We start from the raw sequence: 16,916 nt of genomic DNA on the forward strand, positions 1-16,916 counted from the left end.
ACTCTGTTTAACCCATCATTACTCCAATACTTTTGACTTCTGGTCTCTTTTCTTTTAAGGAAAACCAGTGAACATCTTAGCATCCGGTGGCTCTGGTGCTGCTGGGAGCCCGCTTTGAGAAAAGCATGGGTGGGAGGTAACAGAGGCATGTGCGGCACCTGGCGAGGTTGGATAAGGAAAAGGTGGCTGTGAAGGAGAAAGGGCAGTTTCCCTGAAGGCCCAAGTATCCTGCTGCCACCTGCATTGGCCTTAACTCGCTTTGGAGGAGAACGATGTTTGCCAGGACAGGAAAGGCAAACAGATCCCACTCGTTTGCCTTATGGAATTTTCAGTGTGGGGCTTTCCCTGCAAGTCGCCCCCTAGTGGCCGCTAGCTCTTGATCCATCCAGGCCCAGCGCTGGGAACTTCCAAGACCGGGAGAAACCACGTCAAGCACAGCAAGCTACCTCCATCAAGATGGAGTCATGTCTTTGGAAACATGTTTATTTTGCAAAATAAATATTTGCACTTGACCTGCCCTTTAGTCTAGTGCCACGTTGAGGTCACCGATCTTGGGGAAAACTGCCAACAGAGTCCTGTGATATAATTGCCCTGGTTCTGAGTGGAATCAGACTGTGTGCCCTGGCTCAAACCACTTATGTGCTCTTTGCTCTTAACTTCCATTTCGACGATTGCCAAAATAGGGGCAATGATAGTATCCACACTCCATAGGGCTTGGGGTGTAATTTTATGAGACAGTGCAAATAGAGCTCTTAGCAGAGGACCTGGAATGTAATAGATGCTAAATAAATGTCAAAGAGACCAATTCTCTCAAAGTCTCCATGCACCTCTGCTTCAGAGATAATTCTTAGTCATGTGATGGAGTCATTCAGAGAGAAATACACTTCACTCAGCCTTGTACGGGTGAGAACACTGAGACCCCCTGAGAAAAATGATAGAGCTTACATCAGGCCCAGAACCAAGCCCAGTCCTCAAAGAGTGGTCCAAGGACTTGACCCAGAATTTCAGGGTTTCTTGTATAAATCCTGGGCTCTACCCATTCCTAAGAAATGAAAACTTCTGGTTGTGGGATCTCAGCATAGTTTTTTAAATAAATGCAACCCTTGGGTAAATTTTTTTCCGGCGGTACCAGGCATTGAACTCAGGACCTCGTACATGGGAAGCAGGTGACTAACCCCTGAGCTACATCTGCTCCCCAATTAGAGTTGGTTTTTTTATTTGTTTTTAAGAGGTACCAGGGATTAAACCCGGGACCTTACACATGGGAAGCAGTGCTCAAACCACTTGTACCACATCTGCTCCCCTGGTGGTTCTTATTTATGCTAAAGTTTGCACCTGAACTTTTTCTGGGACCCAACCCTAGATGCACACACAGTTTACCCTAGAGTACTGATTATCACATGCTGGCATTCGTCCAAACATGGATATTCATCTTGCTCATTTTCCTAGTTGGGCTATGAGATGGGACTACAGCTGGAAGGTAAAACATTTGAAATTGGACAGCCTTGCATTTGGTTTCCTGCCCTGCCACTTATTAGCTGTGGCAGAGTAATTTGGCAGCCAGATTACTCAAATCTCTGGACATCAGTTTAATCATCTGTTGCATGGACAGGATGATACTGCCTTGTTGCCTTTCTCTAAGAGAGTTTAAATGAGTCAAAATAGCTAAAATAGGGTCTAGAATATAGTAGGTAGTTAGTACTCTTTCTTTCTTCTAGGAAAATTGATGTAGCTTGCTGAGAAGTTTTCATCCAAGAGCATACAGAAACCAACCAGATGGAAGTCAGCGTGAAAGAGCAGAAAACCAAGTAGATAGAAGTCAAGAGACCTGTGTTCCAGATCCTACACGACTTCTACCCAGTTGTGTGTCCTTCAGCCCACAGCTTTGGTTGCTTCTTCTAGGAAATGGAAAGTTGGGGATCATTGGTCTCTTTGGCCCAATCCCAGGCTTTGCTCTGATTAGCTTGGCTTGTCATGTTCCCACCTCTGAACAAATAATTATGGTGAGAACAATGATATGGCTTGTTTGGAGTCACTGGGGAATGGTTGGAGGTGGGTAAGTGAAGGACTGTTTCATCCATACAACATGGGTTAAGACTAAGGGAGCAGTAGATCCCCACCTGAAAATTGTGGGCTATTCCTAGAAGTAGAGTAAGTGAATGCTTAATATCTGTATCAGTTATCTATTACCTCAGTAATGATGTATAACAAATGACCTCAAATCTCATGGCTTAAAATTAATTGAGCTTGATATTTATTTAGATCAGGAGGCTATGTGCCAGTGATTTAGGCTGAGCTGGGCTTCTGGTCTCAGCTGGGTTCACTGCTATGTCTAGGTGTTGGTTGGAGGTTGGTTGATCTAGACTGGTTTTAGGCTGAAGTAACTGGGGTGACTTGGCTCTGCCCCAAGTGTCTGTCATCTCCAAAGATGTACTTACCAAATCCAATGGATGTGTCATGATGATGGGAACGAGTGTTGTTGGGGGGGGGGAGAGGGGGGGTGGGGGAGTGGGGTTGAATGGGACCTCACATATATATTTTTAATGTAATATTATTACAAAGTCAATAAAAAATTAAAAAATTAAAAAAAAAAAAAAAAAAAAAAAAAAAAAAAAGAAAAGCCCAGATAATAATTTCATGATGATGGAAGAGGTGCAGGAGAGTATCCAAAAGCCAGCAAACACTTCTTCCAGTTTCTCTTTGTGTCCCATCTGCTAAGCAGTCATCAGTCATGTGACTGAACTCAGACTCCAGTGGTGAGGAAACCAGATCTTGTCTTTTTGGAGGAGTTTCAAAGTCACATAGAAAAGAGTGCAGATATAGGGAAGGGTGAAGAATTGAGGCTGTTAATGCCCTGAACCTACCGCCAGGCCCCACATCTCATAACTTTCTACTGCGGGATGATCCTCCCAAGCTCTAACAAAGTAGAAGGAGATGGGTAGGACTAAAGAGTCTTTACCTTAATTTGCTTCATTTCCAAAACCACCAGTTGTGTAACATTTCAGCAGCTGGGTGGCTGCTCAAACAACAAGCCCTGACTTCCTGAAAAGAAATATCTCCGTCCACGGAGCCGCAATGCAGGACGGATGGATCAGACAGGCAGTGAGCGATGAGTTTTTACCTGGGGCGCGACTGTGTGCAACCTGCCCACCTTTGTTCCACAGCTTTCCAGACAAAGGGAAGAGGTTTCCCAGCCCTGTAGGCAGCCTGTGCCTCACAGAGGGCCCCCTGCTGCCGGTGTAAAAGTGGCTGAGGGTACAGCCCAGGCAGCCTGGCTGCAAAGTCCAAGCCACCCGGGCTCAGAATCCTCCCAGCAAAGCAGCAGTGCCTCCTGCTGGGAGTCCTGAGGGTCAGGACACAAAAGGCTCCTGGGCTCCCCCTTCAATTCTCTCTTAGAAAGATATGGCCTCAGGAAAGATACAGGACCCTACTGGAAGGGCCAAGAGCCCTGAGCTTTATTTGGACTTGGACCAAATGTGATTTCTCCTACTTGTATCTCTGCAGCAAACTCCTAGACCAGGGGAAATAAGCTAATCTGCCATTAAGAAAAACCTCCCCACCCCTCCTTGGCCCTTTTCTGCCCTGGATGCCAGGTTTCTTCCCTACCTTTCTAGTTTCTCCCTGCTGAAACAGCCTCAGGAAGCTGCACAGCTTTGCAGCATGCATTTCAAAAGGAGAGAGAGCTCCCTGGGCATTTTTTTAAACAACACAAGTAAAGCTCCCTCTTTACTTTTAATTCAATTCTTGAAGGAGAGGGGGAAATGTAGAGACACAGAATAAATTCTTGCACGAATAAAAGTAAATACTGTTCTGCTGTAAAAAGGTCCCTAAAATAAAGTGGCTCAAGGAAGATGGAAGCTTATTTCTCTCTCCCGTGAGTGGTCCAGGTTGGTGGGACAGCTCTCTCCAGCAGGTAGTCTCTCAGGGGCTCGGTCTCTTCCGACCTAGTTGCATCAACATTCCCTACCGCATTGGCTTCCCCTGCACAGGTTTAGTGGGTTGCTGCCATAGCATCATTCTAGCCTATGAGAAGTGGGAAGAGAGGACACCCAGTGCAACCAATTTTCTTTAAAAATTGGTTGCATCACTTTGTTAACATTCCACTGGAGAGAGATCAGTCACATGCCAAATTTTAGTTTCCAGGAAGACTGGAAAATCTTGCTTGGAACTGGGTAGCCATGCAGCGAAGAAACATTGGGAGAATAGATCTGAGGTACACATAACAATCTGCTACAGCATCTTCTTGAATAAAGATGGGGTATACATTTAAGGAGTCCTACTATGCACCATGCCTAATGTTTCATGCTTTTACATGTCTTGTCTCATTTAATTGTCCCCTACTCTCCACAAAGTTGATTCTATTACCTTCATTTTATATTGTTTTTATTAATATTTTCTAACAAAGGCAGCAATAGCGGCTAACATCCATTGAATACCTACTTTTAGACAAGGGCATTGCTAGGAGCTTTACATAATTTTCTTTATTGCTTTCGACCCCCTGTCATATAGGCATTGTAATTTCATTTTCAGTATTATATATGAGACTTAGAGAGCATAGGTAATTTGCTGAAGGGCTCAAGCTTGTAAGTAGAAGAGTTGGGGTTTGAACCCAGATCCATCCACTCTCGAAATTCATGCTCTTTCCACCATATTGTAAAGAAGAATTTATAGCCACAAACATCAGGTGTGCATGCTTTCACACTTTGTTATACATGCACTGAATTCTTCCAGCTCTCAGCCTCAACATTCCCAGACCTGACCATAAGACTCGGGTCTTTCAAGAGTCTAGCGTGGGACATGAAACCATTACTTTGGCTCTTTGTCCTCTTGGATATTAATTGCTGCTCTCTGAGTGATGGGAAAGCATATTGAAAGCAGAGGGGAAAAAGAAATATTGGGTAATATCTCAAAATAAGCTTCCATACAATATGCAGGGAATTGGTATCATACTGTAAAGAGTCCAGGCAGCCAAATCTACCTCATTGGCCTGGGGGTCACCTAAATGAGAGAATATTTGTAGACTGCCTGGCAGAGCAGCCAGCCCACAGTGCTGACAAGGAAACCTTAACCTCCTCCTGTAGCCCTTTATCCAACCCAGCTTGGCAAAAGGCAGCCATCTTCTGGTGTCTTCTTAGCCAGTGCTCTAGCCAGTGTCTGGGCACCTTAGAGGAAGCCCAGCCTGAAGAGGCAGCAGGAGGCTTCCACGAGTTGCTTTCTCCTGCCTCACATTGAGGAAAGAAACATCTTTTGCTTTGAGGGGATTTGGGACTTCATTAAACTTCAGCCATGACATTTTGACGTTTCCTCTTGAGAACATGATATTTACATGTGTACCATGCCCCAATCCCTAATGTTTTGAGAGAAACAATCAAGGAAAGTATTTGTCCTGCATAATCCTCATGCCATGCCCCATTTTTTAGTTTAGGAGGAATATTTTCCTGTAGAGAGGCCCTTCTCAAGGAAACAAGCCTCATCTTCTGCAAAGCAAGCAAATGGCTAAATAAATGTTAAACACTATTACCATAATTTCAGACATCAGAACCAAGTATCCTGGATTCAAACCCCTCCTCCACCAGTTGGATAAGTGTTCAAAGCTCTCTGAGCCTCAGTTTCCCCATTTAGGAGACCAATAATAGGCGCTACCTCATTAGGATGTTGAGGGGATTAAAGTGACAATGATGTAAATTCCTTCTGCAGCATGGATCGTGTGCTTAATAAAGGTGAGATATTAGGCAGTATACCCTGCTTAGAGTAGGGGAGTGGGGAAGGAAGCCAGGCCAACCCAGCCTTCTGTTATGTTCAAGCAGACTCTAACCCATCCCTGCCCTCTTCAACTGACTTTGTTCTACCTCCCCTGAGTAAGGACTAGTTAAGAACACCCAGGCCTCTGCAAGTTTGCAGGCAGGGATCTGGAGCTGGGGCAGCAGCCAGGTCAAATAAAGGCACTTAGCCCAAGCTCCAGCCCTTCAATCCTTGGAAAGAACAGGTCACTCAGTCCTTTGTTATATGGACTAAATGATCAAAAGGTGAAACATCCTGTTCATTTCTAATATTTTTTAGTATGTCATTGGCATTGAAATATCTTGAATATCTTCCTTCCTCAAATGCACATCAAACCCATACTGTGTGTCAGGCAGGCAGGGCTGGCTGTTGGGTCTACAGCAGTGAGCAGAGCAGATACCATCTCTGCCTTAATTGGAGCTTATATTCTAGTCAAGGGAGACAGTACATAGGTAACTAAGAGGGGGTCTCCTTTGATTGGGTCATCACAGAGAGCTTTTCTGATGTGGTCACCTTGATCAGAGAAAAAAATGACAAGGCTCCAGATATGTAACCAAGAAGAAGAGGATTTTTGGCAGAGGGAAAATCAGGAGCAAGGACCAAAGGTCCTGAGATGGTAAAAAGATCAGGAACAGAGAGGAATCCTGGATAATGGAATCAGAGTGAATGTGGGTGAGATGAGGGTGGACAAGTAGCCAGAATCCAGGTCATGCAGACCCTGTTGGACATTGCACAGAATTTAAATTTTATTCTTTTATAATGCAACATTTTTAATTTGTAAGTTGTAGGTTTACAGAAAAATCATGCAGAAAATAGAGTTCCCATATTCTGCCCTATTATTAACAGTTTGCATTAGTGTGATACTTTTGTTATAATTGATGAAAGCATATTATTATATTTGTACTATTAACTACTGTTAACAGTCCACAGTTTACATTAGGGTTCACTGTTTTGGGTTGTACAGCCATATGGTTTTTAAAAATTCTAGTAACATATATATAACTTAAAATTTTCCTTTTAACCACATTCAAATATATAATTCAGTGTTGTTAATTATGTTCACAATGTTGTGAACCTACCATCACCACCATCCATTACCAACTTTCCCATCACCCCAAGTAGAAATTCTGTATCAATCAAGTATTAATTCACCATTCTTTATCCCCACCCTGGCCCCTGGAAAACTGTATTCTAGTTTCTGACACCCTGAATTTGCTTATTCTAATTGGATTTTATTCTTAAATGTGATGGAAAGATTGATCCCTCCATTTCATCATATTCTTGAATCAAGGCAGGGACAGATCAAATGAGGAATTGTGAAAGCTCTGATTGGAGCATTACTTACCAGGTGAAATCCATCACCCAGGATCCAATAATATCACCAAGTGAGGATGAGCTTTAAGAATCCCTCCTTAAGATATCTTTGGCTCAATGAAAGAAGGTAGGTGGGAGGCCACCTGCCGAGACCCTCAGATGTGCAGCTTGTTTTCAAAACTGGTTATTACCTGACTCTCTCCATTTCCACAGAAGCGAAGCTCCATCCTTCCTTGCACCTGTAGAAGTGTCTGCTGCTAATTAAGAGAGAGACAGATGGAGGAAGGTACAGTTTAATTTTACAGCCCTGGTTCCTTCAAGGCAATTAAGCGCAATGGAAGGAAAGCACCTCTTTCTTTCTTTCTTCTTCTTTTTTAAATGAAGAGAAATCAAACTGGAGAGGACCAATGTTGTTGAAAGCCTCACACATCTGTTTCCTAGTTGGCTTGTCAACCATCTGCCCACGAGGTACCTGGGCTGATTAGGTTAATGCTTTATTAATGGGACTTACAAGGCTGTTCAATGAATCCATTATTTTGTTCACAGGGAGATTTTTAATATTCTGAGACAGGGACCACTCTGCACAAGGCTAAGCATGGCCAGGAAAGTGCTTTTTCCCACCCAATCCCTCTGAATCTAAATCAGAGGAGACCAGAACTATTTTGGCTAGGGGATTTCATAACTTTGCATTTCCAGGTTATGGCAACAGTTCATCCACCTAGCCTCCAACCACATCCTTATTGTTGAAATTACCTTGAAATCATATCACTTGAGAGTGTGGTTTCATGCTCCAACTATCATATCAATGCCTGCTCAGCACTGCTTTAAAACACCTCAGAGTCTAGTGGAGGGAAAATGGTCAGACACACACATAGATGTGAGCAACACAGTCTGGCCTACAGGACATTGGCTGACCTGGTCACCTATTGCTTTCTTCACTCCATCACACAGATATCCTTTCAGTTTCCCACATCATGACTTTTGCAAATGCTGTTCTGTATCAGCTTTCTATTGATGCATAACAAACTACCCTATATTCATTAGCTTAATATAGCAACCATCCATTGGACATATGATTCTGTGTCAGCTGGGCCGTTCTTTTGGTTTGGGTTTGATTGGCTGTTCTCAGCTGGTCTTGCTCATTATTTGTGGTCAGCTGGCAGGTCAGCTGCAGGCTGAATGATCCACGAGAGCTCCACTCACATACCTGGAACTTAGCAGGCTGTTGAGTATGGTGAACATGGGCAACTGGCCTGTGGGTTTTTTATCCTCCAGGAAGCTAGCCTGGGCTTTCTTGTTCACATGGAGGTAGGGTCCCAAGAGCGTGATAGGAAAAGCGTCTAAAAGCCCAGGTTCACAGCATGCATGTCATTTCTGCTACATTCCACCAGTCAAAGCCAATCACAAGACCAGCCCAGATTCAAGGGATATGGAAATAGATGCCACTTCTTGATGGAAGGAACTTAAAAATATTATGGCCATTCTTGCAATATACCAAATGTTCCCTCGCCTGGCATGCTCTTTCTGTTTTGCTTTACCTTTGCTCTCAACTAAAAGAGCACTTACCAGTGCCAACAGAGAAGTAAGAAGGAAGGCCACCTCACTTTAGTTCTCTACACAGAACTATGTGCCAGTGCCATGCTAGACACTGGGCTATACCTGAGGGTCCCAACCCTGGCAGAACATTAGAAACACCACCCAGGCAGCTTACAAAATCCACCAGGATTACATCCTTCAAGATGCTGATGTAAGTGGCAGATATCTCAATGTTCTAAAAGCTCCCCATGTGAATCCCAAGTACAGTCAGGATCATGAGAAAATGAGCCACGCAGATGGAAGGATAAGGTCCCTGCTCTCAAAGGACTCATGGTCTAGTATTAAGAAACAGATGTGAAAAAAGGAAAATTATGGAACAGTATAGTCATAGAGAGACTACAATGGAGGTTACAACTTCTGCTTTACAATGGAGAGAGCAGAGGTTGCTGAGAAAGCCTGAGGGAATCAGGGAGGCAACACCAGCTAAGTCTTGAAAGAAGAATAGCAGTACGCCAGTTGCAAATGAAGGAGGGGATAAGACACCTCAGCTCAAACATCTAGTTCTCAAAGCAGATCAGGTACCTTGTTAAAAATACTAGTAAGGCTGGGTAATTCCCCTTCATAGCATTTACCAATCCCCTTTGTAGTGGACTGAATTGTATACTCCAGTCTGGACATGTTCTTGGTCTTGGTGCACATTCTGATGCGTGTGGACCCATTGTCAATAGGATTTCTTGAAGACGTTACTTCAGTTAAGGTATTGGTCAGGTGAATCAGGTAGAACTTTAATCCAGGTTACTGGAGTCCTTTATAATGAGAATAAAATTCAGACAGAGAGAGAAGAAGCCCTGGAGAGCAGCTGGAAACTGGAAGTTAATGGAACTTGGAAGAAAATGAAGACACCACCATGTTCATTGCCTTGTGATGAAAAACCAAGGAATATCAAAGATTGCTGGCCAGCCAGAATATATCAGCGCTGGGAGGAAGCAAGCCTTTTAACTTGAGAAACCATGAGCCAATAACTTCCTGTTGCTAAACCAACCCATTGCATGGTATTTGTTTTAGCAGTTGGAAAACCAAAACGCTTTTATATAATCTGTGGGATTATTTGGTCACTACCTGTCCTTCCCTAGTAGAGTGTCCATTCCATCCTAATGACTCTTGTATTCCAGTGTCTAGCAGAGTGACAAATGATTGATTATTCATCATTTCTATTTGATGAGTGATTAAACGAGTGATCAAACAACTTGAAGTGGTTTAGGTAGATGAGAGACATGATCAGTTCTGCATTTTAGAAATATGCCTGTGGTTTTAGTGGGGAGAAGAGATGGGAGGAGGTTAAACTGAAGGCAGGAAGGCCAGTTTGGTAGCTAAAGCAGAGCAATGGTCAAAGACGGTATGAGAAAGGGAATATATTTGAGGATAATTTGTTAGCTATAAATGGAGGGACTTGGTGATTTAGCATTTGTGCTGGGAAGAGGAGGAGCAGGAAGTCAGCAAGTGTTTCCAGGTTGCTGGCTGGAGTTACTAGGTAATTGGTGGTCCCCAAGAGATAAGGAAGAGCCAGAAGAACAGAGAAGAGCCATGTTGATAAATTCTGGGTAAGACACATTGAGTCAGGGAGGCCAGTGAAGCTCTCCAAGAGGTAACTGACATAAAGATTTTGATAACTAAAGAAGAATCTAGAGCATTATTCTGTTGAAATATTATGGTATTGGAAACCTAGTGCTTATCTCTGGAAGTCAGGAAGCTGAAGTTCCAGTTCCAGCGCTAATATTATATATTTTATTATTATATTTATGATATTTCAGGAATGGGTGCTCCTCACACTTTAAATTGCAGATTCTAAGGTTCCTTTGGCTGTGAAATTTTGTACCTTCAGATAGCTCTGGAATTTAGGGCAAGGGAAGCTTTCTCCTGGAAGACTGTATCAGTAAAGACTATGTGCGTTACAAAGGACAGAAACCCAACTTAAATGCTTTCAAGCCCAGAAAGTTAATATACGGCTTCCTGGTGTGTTGAAGAGGATTCTAAACACAGACTGGCTGTCCAGAAAGAGTGCTGTGACCAACCTGCGATACCTGCCAAGGACACAGAGAGCAAGTGGGGCATACCAGTGCTTTCCCTCACTGGCCTTTCAAAAGCATTATTGGACTTAGGTTCTACTTGGCTCAGCCACTAGCTGTGGGGGACTAAGTGCATGTCCTTGAGCTAGATCTTTTTCTTATCTGTCAAGCAGGGGTAATAATCCCCATCTTTTCTACTTTTTAGGGTTGTTTAAAGGATCAAATGAGAAAAGAAACATAGCACTTTCATTGTCTCCACTAATTTACATACATTCACGTGTGCAAAGGTATGGAATGTTGGAAATGTGGATGAAAGAGCACTGAGTATTTCTGGTTACCAGAGAGATGTTAGTTCTAAAAGTTTATTTTTAAGAATTCTTATAATAAAGTTAAAATTCTTACAATAAATGAATCATAAGAGAAAATAAAAGATGGCCTCATAAAATTAAGTAAAAAGAAGTAACACATAAATCATGATATCACTGAATACTGGGAAGAGTGCAGTGAAATAGAAATTGGTACAATCCTTTTGGAAAATAGTTGGCACTACGTATCAAGAGGCTTGGCAATGTTTATGCTCTTTTAGGTCAAGTAATTCCTCTTCAGATAATCTAGACCAGGAGTCAGCAAACTTTTTCTGTAAAGGGCTGGATAGTAAATGTTGCAGGCTTTGCGGGGTATATGGTGTCTGTTGCAAGTACTCAGTTCTGTTGTAGAAGAACAAAAGCAGCCCTAGACAATATATAGACAATAAATGGCCTTGGCTGTGTTGCAATAAAACTTTATTTACAATAACAGGTGTTGGGCCAGATTTGGTCTATAGGCCATAGTTTGCCAACTTCTGATGTAGAATAAGGAAATATTTTTAGAATTATTTTAAATTCAATATATTAGAACGGAAGAAAAACTTTAGGCCAGAAGACTCTTAGCTTTCTTTATAATAGCAAAATATTGGCACAACTTGAATGTTCATCAATAGAGTATTGATGAATTGTGATCGTTCCACTCAATGAAATGTATTAAGTAGGCATTAAAGTGCTATTAATTAGTGATTTATAATGACATGGAAAAACTCTTGATAGAATGTTAATAAGAAATTGAATCTATGTTAATGATGATGGTGATAATGATAATGGTGGCAAATATCCAAGCACTTTATACACATATCATTTCACCCTCCAAACAACCTTATACAATATGCATTTTTATGACAATGAGGTTCCATATGCAGAAGTAATGGTAATAGAAGTTTAGCCAATATAATGCTGCTAGTAGTGGCAGAGTTGGGATTTGAACAAGGTGTGTTTTAGCTAAGAGAAGCTAAAACAAAAACCAGCTAACAAACAAATACAAATCCCAATTAAAACTCTTAACTGAGAACACAGAAGAAAAGAGACCCAAGTGCTACTGTCTGCTCTCTTAAGTGGTAGGTGATAGATGTGAAAATTGCTCAACACGATCATTTGTTTCTCTAATGAGAAGTATCACTTTAATAATGCAGGAAAAACCACAGTATTATAAGGCCAAGGACGGCAGGGTCCTCAATGAGACTGTGGTGGGAGAAGTGTTTCTTTTGGGGGAATCGTGGGATTCCCTTGGGGACGTGCTCACCCTCTTGGTCTGGCTCTTGTTTGCAAGGAGGACATGACCCGGCCTTCTTTGTCTTGTTCCAAGTGGAGTTTCTCACGTGTGTCTTGTTTGAACCGTTGGCCACTGTTAGGCTGTCCTTTGGTTTACCTGCCAGTCCCTAACTCTCTCCTCTCTCTCTGCTCTCTCCCCCCCTTGTTCATCGGCCTTCCCCGATGTCCAGCCGACAAGGTCAGCGATGACTTCTACTCCAAGCGACGGCACCTGGCGGAGCTGGCTGCTAAGGGCAACCTGCCTCTGCATCCCGTAAGAGTGGAGGATGAGCCTCGAGCCTTCAGCCCCGAGCACGGCCCTGCCAAGCAGAACGGACAGAAGTCCCGCACCAATAAGATGCCCCCACACCCCCTGGCCTACAATTCGACCGCCAACTTTAAGACCTGGGACCCCAGTGATCAGTCTCTCCGGCGGCAGGCATACGGCAACAAGGGCAAGCTGGGCACGGCGGAGTCGGGCTCCAGTGACCCCTTGGGAACTCGCACTCAGCACTACCCACCCCCACAGCCATACTTCATCACCAACAGCAAAACAGAAGTGACTGTCTGAGCTTTCACAGCAGGGAGCATCCTGGAGACCACACTCAACTGAGAGAGGCAAAAAATATCCCAGCCCACACCCGCCCCGTCCTGGCCTCCACACACGCACCCACACACTCACTCTTAATGCGAACCAATTATACACCCACCGGGGACATGGAATCATGCTTTTCCTGGGTTATGCCTAACACGTGTCGGCGAGCAGCTGAGGAAGATGGAAGCCTGGACACTCAGCAATACAGCAAAGGGGAAACCGAGGCACACTCTTGGACGCTGGGCTCGAGCCGTCCGACTCACATGCCCAAACCATGGGGCTAATTTTCCTTTTCCTTCTAAGTTGAAACTGAAATCCATGATGAAAAATCAATAGTAGCACAATTTAGAGAAAGTGTCCATTTGAGCACATATGCCATTTGCCACGCGCTAATTCTGAGTGAAAGAGGGGTAGAAAAGGGGAGTGAAGATGAGAATAATGCACTTCAGAAGAGGAGTTGTTCTGAAGTTTTAAGTTGTGCACATTATAAGCATTTTCTAATCCAAGAAGTAGTAATGTGGACAAAACATTTTGATAAGTGTAAGATGGTAACTGGACTCCCAACATTATATTTACAAAACTTTTAATATCATCAATGATGAAAGCAAAAAAAAACAAACTCACACAAACAGACCCTGAACCCACCGACAGTGAGGGGAAGGAAAGAAAATTTTAGAGAACTCCCATAAAGACCATGGAAATGGGAGGGATAGGTTTTTGTGGCGGGGAGAAGGTCCAGAGAATATAAAATATTTTTTTTAAATAAAAATTTGAAACCCAAAACAACACAGACAACAGCAAATTAATTTTTGTCCCAAATCTTCAAGACCTGGGAGATCAAAAATGACATCAACAACAACAAATAACCCACCGATGGAAAAGTCTACAGGTGAGAAGATCCAGAAGTCTCTGACTTCTGGTGTTTCTCCCTCACCTGAGACAGGAACACAGACACAGAAACAAGTCCTCTAGTAACTGTCTGTCCCTGACTTCCCTTCCCCGTCAGCGCGTTGTCACCGCCGCTGCCAAACTTCAACTGCTTTGGACTGAAAATGACTTACGCGTGGGTGGTGCCTTCAATGTGTTACTGTTGTTTAATGACAGTCTTGTTTCCCAAGTGCAACCTGTGTTCTTCTGGCCTTCCTCCCTCCTGTTTTTCTGCAGTAGTAGAAGACGTTGTCATCCTACCTTTCGTTGGTGAGCCCACCTCATTAACACCCCATGAGGGGGCTGCTGCAATGGCAGGGGTACCTAAGGATGAAGACTTTCTCCTCATTCCCCCCAACACTCAAAAATCCACTAGTCCTACCATTTTCTAGCCCTCAAACCTGTCCAAACAGTTCTGGGTCCCATAGTCTCCACGGTTCCTCCAAACCACCTGCACAGATACGTCAATGCCGTCCTCCATCCAGAATTCCCTGAGGTTGCCTGTTAGATTGGTTCTCACAATCAATAGCTCTTGGTTGTCCCAAGGAAGACCATTTCCTACTAGTGCTATTTGTTTAGTGGAAGCCCAAAGAGGAGAGTGGAGGGAGAAGAGATTTTCTTTCAGGTGAGCTGTTTTTAACCAGCCCCCAAGAGTTGTGGGTAATTGAAAGGAACCTGCAAGAGACCCCAGCTGCTCTCCTGATAGAAGCTGCAAGTGGTCTGGTCAAATAAGACTCAGAGCGTTCTCTGGAATCCTGAGCTCCAACATTCCACTCTCCCTCGGCCTTGTCTGTCTTTTGACCCCAACATTGTGGAATCAGAAAAACCAGGGGCTATTCTCTCTCCATCCCAGCTGATCTAGGGGCCCTGGAAATGTATTTTCTCTCTCTGGGTCTTAGTCTCCCTAGCTATAACATGGGGGATTGGGGCCTGATCAAGCTTTTTGAACAATAGAACCTCTGTCCACTTATTAAAATGAAATCTTACATAGAACCCACCATATAAGATCTCCATTTAAAAATGGCTCTGTGCTGGATAAAGTAAGGGTGGGAGATTTAATGCCCTACCTTCTCAGGTTCCTTGCCAAGACCCCAGTGCTCCCCAGAGTGGAGAAAATCTCCAATGGGTTTGATCAGTGTTTCCTGGACTTTAGTTATCTATATACCTGCAACATATTTTTGGCATAACTGTTTATCACTTGCACAATATTCATATTTAAATTGATTCATTCTTCATAAATTTAATTGTTAAAAGGAAAATTTCATGCCATCATCATGAATAGAAAACCAGTATCAATTGCCATATATATATAATAAGCAAAAATAATTACAAAAGCAACGAAGTGACATTATTAAATTCTAACTAGAAACAGGGGCCTCTTGAAGGGTCTGAACCTAAAACCTGGCTTTCTCTCTGTATTGAAAATATATTGGCAAGTGTTAAAGGCCTACCAGCGCCCAGTGAAGACTGTCCTTGAAGTGATCAGATGGACCAAAACAAAAAAGAAAAGGAAAGCATTTCCTATGCGACTCTGTGTTAATTAGTGCTATGTCCATATACTACCAAGACCATTTTGCCTACATGAGTAGTACAAAGCCCACACTTCAGGAAATACTGGGTTGGCTTACCTGTGACATTCCTTCCAGCTCAAAAGTTATGTAAATCTAGTCTCCCTCTTAGCTCATCTCTGACGCACTTCATTTTGCCCCACCCCAAGCCCGATTAAGGGTCTTTCTTGGTTTCTGAATGTACAGTATTTTATTCCTTCTCCATGCTTCTCTTCTGAGTGAGACTCCTCAAGGGAACCTGGCTGCCTGGGGTCTGCAGCTATAATTTTGGCAGCAAAGGTGCAGCCTGGTCAATATGATGTAGCATGGATGCCAGTCCCAAAAGGACATGGCTATTCTCTGCCTCATTACCTAACAGTTGGTTTTGGGAGCTGAACTGACGGGCGACTTTTGACAGGAAGGTCTATTTATTCTTAGGCATCAGAAAGGGTGGACAGATCTTTCACAGCTATGGACCTGTCTATGACTGCTGTGTACCAAGATGAGGATCTAGTCAAATAAGTAGGGGGTGGGGAGACCCAGAAGAAAGCAACTAGAACAAAGAAGAGAGACTATCCTTCAACCCTTGTCCCAGCTCTAACCTCTACTTTCTTGCCTTTAGCTCTCCACTGACTTCTACCCTACAGGGACCACTGTCTGATTCCCCTTTGCCTTCCCAGAGCATCTCAGCCTCCATCTGCCTTGGGCTCCTTCTGGCATTCCCATCTAATCCCCCCCAGTTTTTGTGTGTGTGTAAATGGAGCATATTTCATGTGCGAATATTTTAGTAACTGTATGTTCTGCAAGTAAACCTGTGTTAATACTTGTCAACAACTGCAGAGTTTATGATACCAATAATACTTCCTACAATGAAGACAAAAACCCACATTTGTTTGTTTTCTAAGAATGTTTATTTGTAAACATATGTATTCACTATATTAATATGAATTTCTTACCTGGCAATAAAACTGATTATATGTGATACTGTTGGGGTTGGCCCATACCTGTCTTGGGCCCTCTTCCTCATCTGGATTTTTTTTTTTAAACCAGGGAACAGCAATATTAGCACAAGAGAGCTGAATTTTTAGTGCTCAGAATTTATGGGGAATGGCTGAAAGTAAAGGAAATTTCTAGTTAACAGAGATTTAAACACAGTTTCTAGCAGACTTTTTTATTTGAGGTCTTTTTGGTAAGAGTCGTGTCACATTTCTGAATTCCCTTCTCTGCTTTTACTATGTCTCATCATCATACCTAAATTTATCCTCAATGGCCAAGGATCTTGCTGAGCTTTGGACTTTTGTTCTGAGCAGTGACCAGAGTTGAAAGGATGGGAGGTTGGATTCCTCCCCTATTTATTATGTTTCATTTCCTGCCTCACCTCTGTTAGCATTGAGTTTTAACCTTTCAGATAGCTACCTGTCTTAATATGCTTCGTTCAGAGAGAGGCTCTGAGATAAGGACTTGAGTGCAAGGAGTTTATCTGAGAAGTTCAGGGAATACCAGTAGGGGAGTTGAGAGGTGAGACAGGGAG

General features: G+C 43.1%; 1 protein-coding gene across 3 annotated transcripts in view; it reads left to right on the forward strand.

Annotated features, from left to right (window-relative positions):
- SHISA9 (shisa family member 9) overlaps positions 1–16,367 on the forward strand; it is a 282,576-nt gene extending 266,209 nt beyond the window's left edge. For all 3 annotated transcript variants that reach the window (XM_071211344.1, XM_058286441.1, XM_004466620.4), the window contains one exon: positions 12,508–16,367. In XM_071211344.1, coding sequence (XP_071067445.1) covers positions 12,508–12,887 — 380 coding nt within the window. In that variant the 3' untranslated portion in view covers positions 12,888–16,367. The remainder of the gene's footprint in view (positions 1–12,507) is intronic.
- Positions 16,368–16,916: the final 549 nt, after the last annotated feature.

This window comes from Dasypus novemcinctus, chromosome 23, assembly GCF_030445035.2.
Source record: "Dasypus novemcinctus isolate mDasNov1 chromosome 23, mDasNov1.1.hap2, whole genome shotgun sequence".
Lineage (NCBI taxonomy): Eukaryota > Metazoa > Chordata > Mammalia > Cingulata > Dasypodidae > Dasypus > Dasypus novemcinctus.